The sequence below is a fragment of the Saccostrea echinata genome, unplaced genomic scaffold, assembly GCF_033153115.1.
Source record: "Saccostrea echinata isolate AGI-Se365-2 ecotype Australia unplaced genomic scaffold, CSIRO_AGI_Sech_v1 ptg000003l, whole genome shotgun sequence".
NCBI classification, from domain to species: Eukaryota; Metazoa; Mollusca; class Bivalvia; order Ostreida; family Ostreidae; genus Saccostrea; species Saccostrea echinata.
The window spans coordinates 2,079,958-2,095,169 of record NW_026889752.1 but is presented as its reverse complement, the minus strand read 5'-3'; the positions used below and the strand labels follow the sequence as shown (position 1 = coordinate 2,095,169).

Genomic DNA, 15,212 nt, shown 5'->3' with positions numbered 1-15,212 from the left:
GTATGGTGGGGCCACAATGGGAGATCAAAATTTCACGTAGGAATATAAAGGGAAAAATCTTTCAAAATCTTCTTCTCAAGAACAGCACAGGCATGATTACTAGTAGTCAAATCGATATGGAAGCAACCTCAATTAGTGTAGATTAAAATTTGTTCAAATCATGACCCCCGGGGTAGGGAGGGGCTAACATGAACGATCAAGGTCTTACATAGGAATATTTAAGGGAAAAAATCTCAAGAACAGCAAAGACATGCTCATTCTTATTGATATGGTAGCATCATCAGGTAGTGAAGATTCGCGGTTCAAATCATGACCCCAGGGGTAGGTAGGGGCCAAAATGGATAATCTGAGTTCACATAAGTATATATAGGAAAACAAAAACAGCTGATGAAGAAAGCTGAACCACAGTGACCAAGATGAGCACTGTGGCCCATGGGTCTTTTGTTTTCTGTACTACCATCATGTATGTGTTCATATCAGTTCTTAGTAAGAATAAGTTGTCATCAAAACTACTACACTCCTTTCAAATGATATATCTTTTTAAACAGTTTTATGTAATTGTTAATTTTACTACACTCCTTTAAAATAATAAATCTTTTTAAACATTTTTATGTTGTTTTCTTCCTGTGCATTTTATATAAATCAACAAACAATAGTCAGAGGTATTATTTTATTTAAGTCATTTTAAACAAAGTTTACAAACAACAAGTTAATGAAGTACATACATTGTATACGTATATTATTTGTTAGCAACATATATGCAGCTAAAATTAATAGGGAGGAAAGACCCTCGTACACATTTTATCCTGGACACAGGGTTGAAATCTGAGTAGGCCTATTTACAAAGATAGATAAAAATACACATCACAAAAGACGGTGTAATTGGCAGTCTGTTTAAATTCTGAGCAAGATTTTCTTCGCTGCATCCATTTCCATGTTGAGGGTTGTGTGCCGACTGACGTCTGTGGACACAGAACCTCTTATGTTGTAAGGAAATGTTTCACCATTAAAATACTCGTAGTTTCAAAAAGCTTCCTTTTAAAAATGTGCAATTTATTTTCATTATAATAATCTTCACACATCGGTACCTTCATTTTCTTTTAATTCTTTGCATTTTAAAGTTTTCTTTGCTGCAACTGTTATCAACTATTTTACTTCAAGGATCATCATATATAAGTCAAAGATTCATCAAGTGAACATAAAATAGAATACCCGGTAAATAATCAAGATAAGTTATCATATCTACATTCAATTGTATTTTTACACTTAATGTCAGATCATTTGACAAAAAAGTGCAAGGTTTCACATATAAAGTGTGATTGAGGGAAACGAGTTTCTGCAGTTTTACTTTCAGTAAAGCTTGCTTCATATTACGGAAATGTACTTCTAGTATGGTTCCCTGCTATGTATTCCTATTCATGTTTGAATGTAGACATAGAAAATATGGTTAGTTGTCATTGTGGTCGTATCCAAAACATTTTCTTTAATATAAAAATGACTTATATTTCAGCAATCCATAGGAGGTATTTCATAGACTATTTCATTACGTATTGGCAGTGACTGACAGTTACACTTAATAACATGAGCGATTAAATTCAGATATCCACAATAAACATGAAAAAAATATATATCATAAAAGTAATGATTTCATCAACAACATTAAATGGCTGCCTTTCAAAAAAAAAAAAAAAAAAATTCAAAAAATTAACAAAATGTAAAAGAAAGATTTTTTTTGGTTAATTCAACGTCAATATTGCATTTCCTTTTCTTATTTTGTCTCATACAGTGTACATAATTTTATCCAGATCAACGCAAGTTATTCTGAAGATGTCCATTAAGTCACACCATTATTGCTGAGACAGGGCATGTTCAAGGTCAGGTACACTTGAGAGACAGGTATCATCCACTAACGGTTCCTCATTTTTTAAATTGTCTAACATACGATGGGACAAATATGGCAGTGAATCCAAAATCAATGACTTTATTTTTTCATCTTTGAATTTGAAAAGATGTTCATAGTTGTTCTTAGGAAACTGTCCACTTGAAACAGTAATCCAGGCTCGTTTTATTATATCGTATGCTTTATCAGAATCCATGATGTCAATGTCTAAAAGATCCTGAAGAGATATGTAATCGAATTTTTCACACACAGAAGACACACTGTCTCCGTTGTTTGTTTTCATATCCGAATCTCCATGAATCAAAAAAATATATGCACGCAGTAATCTTTCTAGAACAATTAAAGGATTTACTCCTTTGAGATTAGTCGCTGAATTATAGAGAGGCGATTGTCCCTTTTTATCAACAGCTTCAGTTGAGCAGCCTTTGGTCTGAAGCATCTTTATTATACACAATATGCGACTAAAATGGACATATTTTGCGGCATAATTAAGGGCAGTTAATCCTTTAAGTGTTTTTGATTTTATTGGAAGTGACAGACCTGAATCTAGAAAAATAGACAGAATACAATGGGCAGTGAAATCATCCTTTGGCGTGTCTATGCAATGATGAAGAATTGAAAATTCGGCACGGTCACGCAATAACAAATCTGGTCGTTCTTTGTGATTGAGAAGTTCTTTTATTGTACTTGTCCTATCCTTGTCGCATCTTACAGCTATCATTAGAGGTGTTCTATCCAAGTCGTTTTGAGCATTGATATCAACTTTAAACTTAAGCATCTTTTTCACTATTGTAAGTACGTCAACATCCTCTCTGTCCGACTTCAAAACCAAGTGTAAAGCTGTGTTTCCCTCAAAGTCCCGCTCGTCAAGATACGATATACTTATCCGCACAAAGCTTCGAATACAGGACACACTTGTATTACTTTCAATTGCAGTATGCAACGGAATTTGCCCGTCTTTATTTTTTTCATTTGCTGGGAAGTTTTCTTGAAGTTTATCAAACACTGCTTCGCGCTCCACTTTTGGTTGGTCTTTGGCATAATAACCAATTGAAGCCAAATAATGAAACAAGTTTCGCTTTGGCTTATTTAATTCAAATATGTTTTCTATCAGATACTGAACCAATTTCTCATATAAATTAGCATTATCTGCCAAATGTTCCAATAATTTATCTATGTCCAAATCCTGTAAATGTGTACTTTTTTCCATTAAGAAAACAAGAGTGTCAAATTTCTTTTCATAGAATTTAAATGCCATATCGATGCAGGTGAGCCCATCTTTATCTTTTTGATCAACATCAACACCAAGTTCAACAAGGCGTTTGCAGATGGCAAGTGTTTGTTTATCTGCTAAACGAGAGCTCGCACAATAATGAAGGTAAGTACGATGCTTTTCATCCACTGAGAAATTAAGGTCCGCAGTACAAATATCAAGCATTCTCTGGACAACTTCAATTTTCAGATCTGACACTCGATCAGGAAAAAGTCCACCTATTCTTGATACATGTTTCTTTGGGGACTCCTCTGTTGTAATTTTGTTTGCCATGGCTTCAGATGGAAATTCCATTGGGTCAAACAAAAATGATCTACAAACCATAGATTGCATTGCTTTCAATAAAGGTGAGTGTGATTCAAAATTCTCTATTTCATCATTAACCAAAGGTCGTTTTGCCAAAAGCAAGTTGAACGAGGCCTCACGTGCGCTAAATTCAGCATCGGATTCCATCAAGTAAAACAAAGCACTTTTTCCATAAGAGTCCTTTGAATTTATAGGCACATCTCTCGACAACAAAAAGTCAAAAAGTTTATGCATATGTGGACAAGCTTGAGCAGCAGTAATCAAAAGGGTCCGATCATCCGGATCTTTTGCAGAAATTTGAAGCTTGTCATTACCAGTCGAAAGCAATTGTGTAATACCTTCAATTTTAATGGTTTCCTCGACATCTTCTTTTATGCATTCATGGAGAGGAAAACAACACGAGTCGTGGAGAGCAATCTGTATTAAAATATTATCTTCGATATTCGAATCCTCCAAAGCAAATCTAAAAGCAGAAATCCCAGTTTTATTACGGGAAAGCACGTCCACAGATTTCGATTTTAATAGGATTTTAACAATTTCTTTTTTCATTATGTCATTCTCGTAGGAGGCTGATAATGCAACACGTAGTGCCGTTTTTCCATTACTGTCTGCTATTCTCATGTCTATTTGTGCATCTATAAGCTGATTTAAAATAACTTTCCTTGGCCTCTGTCTCTTCAACTCTAACAAAATAGGACTATTGCCAAATTTATCAACCATGTTAACATCTGCCCCCGATTTTATTAGAAGAGCAAGAAACTTCTCTACTTGTATGTTTTTCTCATAATTTTGGAGAAGAAGCGTATGTAAACAAGTTCTTCCATAAATATCCTGAGCATTGGGATTTGCTTGATAATGTAACAAGCTTTTCACAACATCTATTGATGGACAAAATTTGCTGATTTCAATTATTAGTGGTGTCTCTCCCATCTTATTTTTCATATTAATGTCTGCACCTTTTTTGTAAAATCTCCGTATTGTCCGTAAGTGAACACTTTTCTCTTCCATTCGCTCAAAGACAACATCACGTTGATATTCACCAGTTACTTCCTCTGGAAGCATAGGTAACGTTTCATCTCTGTCTTCTTTTTCTGTATCATCCTCAGGTTGGGCAATATCGTCATAGTTCCCTGCCATGGTTGGTTGATTCTTTTGGTAATTTAAAAGAAGATGAAGAATGGTATTTCCATTGTCATCAACAAAGTTTAATGGATTTAATCGTTCCTTTTCTGAGTAGTGCTTGATTTCAGGTATTGAACAAAAAGCATGTATAATACCATCTGATATTTCCAAATCAGGAATTTGAACTAAATATAATAAAATCCTTTGGCATGATTCCTGATGCAGCCTTATGGACTTCTCAACTTTTGACACTATACTTTCGAGAAATGTCTCTTCTGTTCCTCTAATTTGATCATACTTCAAGGCACCCTTTTCTTCATTACTTTCAAACAGGCTTTCGTTTCTGTCAAAAGAAAGAACAGCCTCAAGAAATTCTGAGCAACATATTTTTGGTTCATTGTGACAAGCATGTAGAAAAGGCCATCCTTTCCATGTTGAGGATGGAAAACATGCTTCTTTTTCCATCAGGAGTTGTATAGCTTCTTCATTTCTTGCTCTTAGTGCTTCTGAAAGAGGATATATAAAACCCTGGTTTGACTGTTCTCCTAATGAGGAGGAGTTCTCATCTCCATAGAAATTTTGGATACCCTTGCCTGAATACTTTTCTAAAATAAATCCAGTAATTTTAATCTTTTTTTCTGAGGCACATGATGCAATTAGAGAATATCCATACTGCATTAAAATTTCTGATTCTGTTAATGCTTCCTCCAGTATTTCATGTTTTAATAGCTGAAGAACTGTGTCAAGAAGTGCATATGCTGTGAACCAATACATAAAAGGAAATCCACAAGTATCCTTAACACTCATTACATTTTTAACAGTTTCTGCATTTTGTGTAATTTCACTCAAAAATACACCCGAAAAGTTCTTGTTTTTCAGTCCAGGGAATTTGCAAACTTCACAAATATTCCCCTCATTAATTTCTTTTACTAGTCGTTTAGCCAATCTTTGTTCTGAAAGTAGGTTCATCAAAGGTGCATGTTCATCAGAGCAACATTCTGCAAACAACTTTCTAGACAGAACATGCATAGGAAGTATTTCGATAGCTTTTTGTGTGTATTTTTGAATAAAGTAATTTTCTACAGCTTCTCGTACACTTGGGTGAATAAATATATACCCTTGTGTACTGCATTCTCTCAAATACGTCTCTTCAAGATCTGATGCAGCTTGTGGCAGATCTTTAACATCTTTCTTTTTTAAAGATAATTCATCAATATCTGTAAGTCCCAAATCACTAAGGACTTTCCAACATTCATCCTCATCGTCATAAGCCACATTCGTATTCTTCATATCACAAACCAGCATTAGAATAAAAAGTGCCTCTCTGCGTCTTGAACGTTGAATATTAAGAACATCCTTCAGTCCATCAAGCATATACTGGTGAGGATTTGAGAAAAATTTTGTTCCATCTTTCCTGTATCTTTCGTCACATGCAAATAAATGGGCACATAAAGGAAACCCAAATGGAGGACAGGATTCAAAAATACTTGTCCAATCTTCTTTTGAAAATTCTTCTTCCTTGATATTTTTTACTTGGCTTGCATACTTAAATTTAGCTTCCAATATATTTCGTTTTTCCCTAGCACTTAGACTAAACTGTTCTGAATCAATATCTAAAACATATTTTTCCAGCAAAGAGTGAGTTTTATCCATTCTATCTTTTGCTGCTTCAAGCAAATGTGGTCTAGTGGTCATGACTACATATGTTATGAATTCTGGAACCTCTGCTTCAGTGTCCTCACTGGCATTATCACTCTTAACGACTTTCTGGTTGACACATTTTGAACACACAAACTTTTCTATGTAATCAAACTTTTTCCACCAGTCTTTTAAAGTTACATCAGTGCAATCAAATATGTTATCAATGAAAATAAAAGATTTCATTGTTGGATCGACTAACATCTGAAAATCGGTAGGACTATCCAATTTGCGAACAACAAATTCATCGCAATATTTGAACATTAACTGTGTTGCAATCCCCGTTTTTCCTGTTCCTGGTTTTCCAACAATTATGACACAATTATATTTTTTTAGAAACTTTTCTGTCTCACAGAATAAACTTGTTTTCACATAAAATTCGTTTTCCATCTTACATTCTTTCAAATAGTGTTCTGTTTGACCTACAACATGAAAAAAGAACAATAAATACAATTTAGTAAAATGTGCCTCAAACATTAAAATTTAAATCAGAGGTCACTGATGAGACTTCATTTTTACTGGTTCTATCTTCAAAACAATGAAAGTGAAAAGTAGCACTTGCAGATTTCAGACTGTTATATTTTATGTTCTTGAATTCATACATGTACATTTTTTTATGTTAAAAGACATTATAACGTGTATGTTCACATATTATTTCCGAATTTTTCATCAGTTTAGTTTTGATTTTAGGAGATTTTGAGCTTCAAATCTCAGAAAAAGTTCTAAAGTAAAGTTTCATAGTAAATCATTGTATCAAATTAAAGCATTTACTATAGCTAACTAGAGTAAAATTGTGTTAGTGCATGGACCTGAAATTATGAAAATGCTAATAAAAAATAATGTTCCCTGGTTTAGTCTCTTTATTGAAAAGTTTCATTGAAATCGAACTAAAACTGCAGCAAAAATAGCCTTTTGAAACAATTTTACAGAAATTTCCAAGTTTAATCATTTATCATTTTTTTTACATTCATATTGAAACTGTAGGAGGAACAATGTTTTTAGAAAGAATTTTATAGAATTTATCCATGATGATTGCCACACCGTAACTCGAAATAAAAAATATATGCATATTTACATTTGCAAATGTTTCCCTTATATAACACTTTCTGAGCAAGGCGTATTTAAGTCTGTGTAAAAATAGGTTTGTCACCTGATGATAAATTCATTGTTTAGTCATAAATGATCGAATAAATTTCATAGTGACGTCATAAGTGATCGAAGTGTTCAAACATTTAACTTATACCGCTGAAGTTTGGCAAAATTAATCATTTCATGGTTTCAAACTATAGTATCCAAATATTTGTTAAAATAAATCAATCACAAATGTAAATATAAGTTATAAGACATCATTTTCAAACATTTATCAGAATGTAAATACGGGTTGCTGCATGATCAAATCTCCATAATTTCTTTCACCATGCATTCAGCTTTTATTTAGCATTTGCTCTGTTTTCTAAGCATTCAGGCTTTACACTCTGTGCGCTCTCCCTGTCCATCCTGCACTAAAAGTTTATTCTGGTCAAATACCTTCTACATTTGCTCTGACTTTTCTAGTGTGGATAAGTAGAACATTTAAGATACTGAGAAATCACTAATTTTTGTGGGAGTTTAATTTTCATTGTTTTCGAGGTATGAAGAGACCTACAAATTCATGTCCACCATGAAATGCAAAATTTCATATACATAACTACTCAACACTTCACTAACCAAGAAATTAAATCCCCAGAACAAATATTTTTTTCCCTCAAGCCTTGAAACCGTCATGGTCGCTCAGTCGGTAGAGCGCTCACTCCGTGATCAAAAGGTCGTGTGTTTGAATCGCAGCCGCGACTGACCTAGGTAACAACTGTTCCTTTGTCAAGTGCTCAGCACTTTGAAGTGAAGGTTGCAGGTCCTTTGGAGACCTCAAAAACCGAGGCCCCGTGTCACGGCAGGCATTGGCACAATAAAGAACCCTCACTGGTCAATGGCCCTGAGTGCCAACTAAAGGTCTAAATTTGAAGGCCTTCACCGGTATATGGTGACCTCTCTATATGAGTGAAAAAATTCTCGAGCGGGACGTAAAACAATTAACATACAATCAATCAAGCCTCGAAAATTTGTCCCCACGAAAATATGTGATTTTCACAGCACTCTCACTACTCATAATTTTATTCATATACCCTAGCCTTATTTTTTCTCTAGATTAAAAATGTTATTGTTCATTTGCAAACATCATGAATGTTTTTTAATCAATTTGGTCAAGAGTAAGGAATACAGACAAAATTATAATGTATTGAGAGAAATCTGAGTTAAAAACTTACCAATATTTGGATCCTTTAGTCTGTAGGAATGTACTGACAACTGTGATTTGAATGCTGAAAAATAAATTAAAAAAAAATATTAATGTACCTGACATTTCATTAAAGATTTTACCACTAAATCAAATCAGATTAGAGAACATTTTGATAATACAGAAAAATAGCTTTCTTACACCTATTAAGAAAAAATATCATTATGCCTGACATTACAATGGGATATGGATGTAATGGTAAAATGAATATGAATATAAATTGAGAAAAAAAAATGAATTTGCATTTGTAATGCTCAAGAATGCAAAACTACAACTATATGAAATAAAAAGTTATTTCCTAAATGCCAGAATGAGGGTTTTATCCAACAATCTGAGTTTCAAAACAGAAAACAAAACAAGACAAAACATTATCCTTGTAATTCAGCAAAACATTCTTATCTTTCATTATTTCTTAGAATTATAATTTAACTACATATGTATTCGAATAAAGTATGCATTTTACAAAGTATCAACCTTATTGAATAAAACAAATTAAAATTTGACTTTAACTTCAAAACTTGTGTCTCAAATTAGTGATATAATCTTGCAAACCAACAACAATCAATCAGTAAAAACACACATCACTTGCAGACAAAGGTGCTAATTATAATTAATCTTTATAGTCTTTATCATTAGAAATTAGGTTAACATCAAAACACAATTACTTACAAATGTGCTAATTAATCTTTCAATTAATATTCCAGAATATTTAACCCCTTTATATGGCCCCATCCTAGTCCAAAAAGGGTCCAGATCTAACCAAACTTGAATCCACACTACATGGGGATGCTGAATATACAGTCCTGGCCACCTACTGTGCCCTTATCAAAGTCCCAGGGCTTTTTGATAAGCTTTGTCTTTTCTGACCTACTGGTTTAAAATGACCCTACGATTGATATTTTCTCTATTTCTCACTGATTTCCTCAAGAAAGAGGATATAAATCCTCAAAATCCTTAACCCAAGGGTATTTTGTAGGAAGTTTAAATTTTGATTAAAATTAGCTAAGTGGTTCTGAAGACATTAAAAATATGAAAGGTTTGCAGATGACACACAATAAATGACAACTATAGACAAATATCCAACACTTTTTAATGAAAAAGCATTGGCTCATGTGAGCTAAAAAGTTAAATGGGAAAAAGTAGAAAAGTTGTGGGTGGATAGAATGATAAAGGATAAGCAGGCTGGCAGAGAGATGTGGCCTGGTAAATTTTGTTTCTTTTAATCTCTGTTTTCAGCATAACTGTAAAATCTTACAAGGAATCGTTAAGAATTTTGCAGGGGAGACCAGAAAAACTTCGCTATACCCACTAAATGTGTACACAGATGGACATGGTGATTCCTGTATATATACATAAATATCCCCAACAGTGTTTGCCTGTGGGTATGAATATATTATCAATTTAAAAAAAAATTGATCAAGGTACTTAAATTGGTGAGATATAATAAATTAGTTTTAGTTTACCACAAATATTCTTCTTGTACTTCTTTCTAATGCCAATTAAATCTTCTAGAAGGCGATCAGTCTCTGCTGCAAGAAAAGGGAAATGACAAAAAATGATTTAATTATCGCCATCCATATAGCATATTTGAGTAATTATTCCATTGATTATCTACTGGATTAAAAATATGTTTCTATCAAAAAATATTAACATAGTGAATAGAATTTATACTGTACTATGTGTATGCTGAAGAATAATATATGCAAACAGCCAACCTGACATTTCATAACTTTCCATCAACTGTTTCTCTTTTTCAGCCAACTGTTGCAGAAGGGGTTTAGTCTTAGGATCTATAATTGGATTTTCTTTTAATTTCTTCATTTCATCTAAGTAGCAAATAGAAACAATTGCTGGTTCCAAATTTTCATCTATTTTCTGCAATGATTTTTCAACTTGTTCCCATATCTTCTTGAATTCTATATCATCTACCCTTGCAGATGTGGCATGTGCAAAACAATTATTTCTACATAGCCGAATTCTTTCAAGGGCAGCAAGGAGGCTGCTATCACCATCAAGTGGGGGTTTACCCCACTTTCTTGCATCTGACTCTATCTTGTTACGACACACATTTCGAAAAATTGTGTACAGCAACGTAAAGTCAAGAGTATCATATTGCACAAGTTTGTTGTCTGGAGGCATGATTAAATTTTTCTGGCTGCTGCTAAGATGATTCAGTCTGTCTCTGCTTTGGTAAATTGCTTTGGTAAGTATTCCCTCTCCTCCACCTATCTTGCATCGCAGGAGGTCCCTCAAAGCATCACTGCAAACATCCAGCAAAAGACGTGCTAGTAAGTAAAAGTTTAGGGTTCCTGAGGTCATTTCATAACCCACATCCTTTAAACTGCAATCTACAGCTGCTTGTGCATTAACAGATTGTTGACGTGTCAGTAGCCTGTAAGGAAACGCTTAAGCTGCTCATTCGCAATAATCATTCTAAATACTGAATATAAAACTATGTGAAACAATTACTTATGTGCCCAAAACAAAATGTATTGCTATTTATTTAGCTATTTTGCTATTCCTTCAAATTCTTAGCATTTATTTCACTGTTCTTATATACTAATATACTATAGCAGTTTTCAAAATCTTAAAAATGCTAATAAAAACTTCTTGAAAGCAGTCTGCTTCACTGTCCCTAGCCACTCATCTTTACAAAACTGCTTTAAAGGTGGTGATCTTAATTTAACTACTTAATATAGAGATCATATTGTTCAATTAAAGAAAAAGTAATACAAATGAAATGTAGGGTCAATTATCTTATTTTATTATTTTAATTATACACAGAGGTAAAGAAACCCTAGCTGCTGTTTTAGACCTGGGATAGAGTACACATGTACTTACTGAGAAGTTGAGATCTGTGTACTGGTAGAGTGGAGAGATACTGATAGAGATCTCTGATCCTGGACGACTCCCTCCGTACTTTCCTCATGTTGATACACAGTTCTTCTATCAGACCTTGATGGTGTGCCAGTCACCTCTCTGCAGTGAACAATTATAAAGTAGAGGAAGATTTTTAAAGATTTTCTCTATATATTCATTTGGTCCCATTGTAATTAACCTTCAACTATAACTTCATCAGCAGCTTACCCTGGACTGTATTTAGCATCTTGTTTCTGAGCCCTCCTTCTCCCTGGTGGTGTAGGTTTCCCTTGAGTGTTTCCCATCACTTAATAAGTCAAATCCATTGTCATACAAACAAAACAGTTTGTTTCTGCAATTTAAAAATCATATGGTGTAAACATGATATAAAAAAGCCCTTTAATTAGGTGGATTCATATATATCTGTATATAAAATGACCCCTCTTAAACATTTATATGCTTTTATGCTAAGATGAACTAGAACTGTCCAAAAGGGACAAATACCCCCCGCTGGGTTTTTCAGAGAAGGTACCAAATCACTAATGTTTTCTAGATGTGAGAGGTGTTCACAATTTGCTTAAACATTTAAAGTGAAAATTTAATCACTCATTATATTTTTTTTAATGAATGAAACTAAGGTGCAGCCTAATAAAACATCAATACTAATAATTACAGTGTTTTTTATTACATTGAAAAAATAGTTTGCAACTATCTGTCATCTTTGTGAGACATGACACTCTGCAAATTGATTGTTGAAAAAAAAATTATCATAATTAATTATACAAAATCAAATTGATCTTAATACCTTTATATCAAACTCATTTTAAAAATAAAAGGCTGGTTCCAGTAACTATGTATATTACAATTATGAGACTTAGACAACAGAGATCTTTATTTCTTTCTGCCCAATTCCCAGGAGATATAGATAAGACCTGCTTGATCAGAGATGCCCTAACAGCTTCCCACACTGAACTCAATAATTAATCCTTAACTGGATGCATGTCCACTCATTACTCCCAAGGGACAAATGGATTTACACTATCTGCTGTGTAATGTAAAAACTGTTTTTAATACTTTGTGATTTTTTTTAATAGTTCTAATGAGTTGTTTTAAGCTGTAGTTCACATTTTTGTACACATGTTCTAGATTCTAGATTCTGTAAAATGCAGAAAAATTATCAAATAATGTTGAAAATACCAGGTGCACATCTTCATATGGTAAATAATAAGTGTACAAATTTTCATACAAATCTATGCAATAGTCTCTGGGAACAGATCCAGACAAAACCACATGATAAAAATGAAAAAACACCTGTAAAATGTAAAAAAAATTATCCAATCATGATGAAAATATCAGGTGCACACCTTCATATGGCGAATAATAAGTTTACAAATTTTCAGACAAATCCTTGCAAAAGTTTCCAAGAAATGGTCCAGACAAAATCTCGTCTACAGACAGACGGACAGCTAGACAGACGGACAGACAGACGGACAAGCTGATTCCAATATACCCCCCCCTAAACTTCGTTTGCGGGGGGTATAATTAAAGACTACTTTTGTCATATTATTTTCATTGGAGCAAATAAGAGTCAAATAAAGTTTTCACTAATAGAAAGAAGAATTTTTATATTTTTAATACTCTTCATCTGGTAGGGTGTACATGAATTTGTGACCTAAAAGATATATTGCATTCTTTGATGATTTAAGTCAAAATCAGAAAACTATTATAATTTAGCATGTGATATTGTAAAGCAAATTAACTTATTGTATTTAATGAAATACACAATATTAAAATTATTATGAAATATTTTGTTTGAGACAAGATGTCAGTTGCCAGTGGACATATACTAGTATGTATCAATATTCTCCTCCATAATTATTATAGATCATACTATTTAAAATAATGGTAACATTATATGATAAAAGATAAATCTTAAAGGATATATAAATAACACAAACAAGCTTTTTTTTTCAGAAATCAGCACTATTTCTCATAGGTTTATATTTAAATTGGTTACCTGAATAATGTTTACCAGGTATAATAGGAGAGTTTTATAAGATTTTGTTATAAGGTCAAAAAGTTGTGCAAAATTTTGTATAAAATTATATAGAAAGCGACACAAAGTCTCATATCTAAGCACCAAAGAAAACTTATGATTTCTTTAGTTATTATGTCATTTCAAATCAAAATCAGTCAAAGAACATAAATCAATCCAATGCATCAAATTCTTGTTTGTGTTAAGTACCCTTAAGTAATATATGTGATAATGTTTACAAGAACAGGAGATGACCAAAGACAATGTCTGAAAACAGACTGTAAACAATAGGTCATTAAATCAGCGACCAAAGTGGCCTAAAAATTGATAACTTAGTACATTTTCGGTTGATCAGAGTTTATTATGCATAATTCATTTTTGATATAATCTTACTAAAACTTTTTCAAATGGTAAGTGTCTCATAGTGCATGTACATCAGGTTTATTATTTGAATAAGATTAGCATCTGTCATGATTGACATTTCCTTCCTTTTTTCAGATGAGGCAAAGGGAAATATGCTCTTTAAATCTGAATCACTCCCTGAACATAGAGATGTAAAGACATGCTAGTGAATATAACTTACATTTTCATAGTCAAAACTCTTGACATCAGACAATAGGGTGTACCAGTACTGTATGACTTTCTCAATCGTATAAATTGTTCACATGGATTTCTAGGCCCGGTCTAAATTGTTCCAATGATTTAAACAAATTGCACAAACGATTTTATAAATTGTTCATATGATTTTTTGAATTGATCAAACGATTTAATTCTAAATTTTTCAAACGATTTTCTAAATACACATTTTTAATCAAAGTGAGATAATGCCGCAGCAGCGGCCTTCACTCTAAAGGAAGAAGAAGAAAAAAGAGGCCCATGGGCCACATCGCTCACCTGAGTAACTTTGGCCATGCTGTTCTTTACCAGATTTTCCTCCTTGTAATACTTATTGTGGCCCCGCCCTACCCCTGGGGGTCATGATTTTAACAATTTTAAATCTATACTATCCTAGGATGCTTCCACATAAGTTTCAGTTTTTCTGGCCCAGTTGTTCTTGAGAAGAAGATTTTTAAAGATTTTTCTTACATATTTCAATGTAAAAACTTGGATTCCCTATTGTGGCCCCGCCCTACCCCCGGGGGTCATGATTTTTAAAATTTAGCATCTACACTACCCCAGGATGCTTCCACATAAGTTTCAGTTTTTCTGGCCCAGTGGTTCTTGAGAAGAAGATTTTTAAAGATTTTTTCTTATATATTTCAATGTAAAATTTGGATTCCCTATTGTGGCCCCGCCCTACCCCCGGGGGTCATGATTTAAACAATTTAGAATTTACACTACCCCAGGATGCTTCCACATAAGTTTCAGCTTTTTTGGCATAGTGGTTCTTGAGAAGAAGATTTTTTTAGTGACCCCATCCTATTTTTGTCTTTTCTTGATTATCTCCCCTTGTAAAGGGACTTAGCCCTTTATTTTAACAATTTAAACTCCCCTTCACCCAGGGTTCTCCTCAATTGAAAATTTAACCATGGAGGAAGCTGTGCGAAGGCCAAATGTGACCAAAAACACAAAAATGCGTGTTAGACTTCATAACCTTCATTATTCACAAAACTTAACCACAGCACAAAAAGTTGAAATAACCAATATTTTTTTAAGCTGAAAAATAAAAATAAAAAAGATTATGCAT

At 33.3% G+C, this 15,212-nt stretch overlaps 1 protein-coding gene across 1 annotated transcript; it reads right to left on the bottom strand.

Annotated features, from left to right (window-relative positions):
* Positions 1 to 668: 668 nt before the first annotated feature.
* On the bottom strand, positions 669 to 11,795 carry LOC133178653 (uncharacterized). The gene is made up of 6 exons (XM_061313375.1): positions 11,719 to 11,795; positions 11,473 to 11,610; positions 10,347 to 11,023; positions 10,095 to 10,160; positions 8,603 to 8,656; positions 669 to 6,721 (listed from the first exon to the last, which is right to left on the bottom strand). The coding sequence occupies exons 1-6, from the start codon at positions 11,793 to 11,795 to the stop codon at positions 1,848 to 1,850; spliced, it is 5,886 nt and encodes a 1,961-aa protein (XP_061169359.1). The 3' UTR covers positions 669 to 1,847.
* Between the last annotated feature and the right edge of the window lie 3,417 nt (positions 11,796 to 15,212).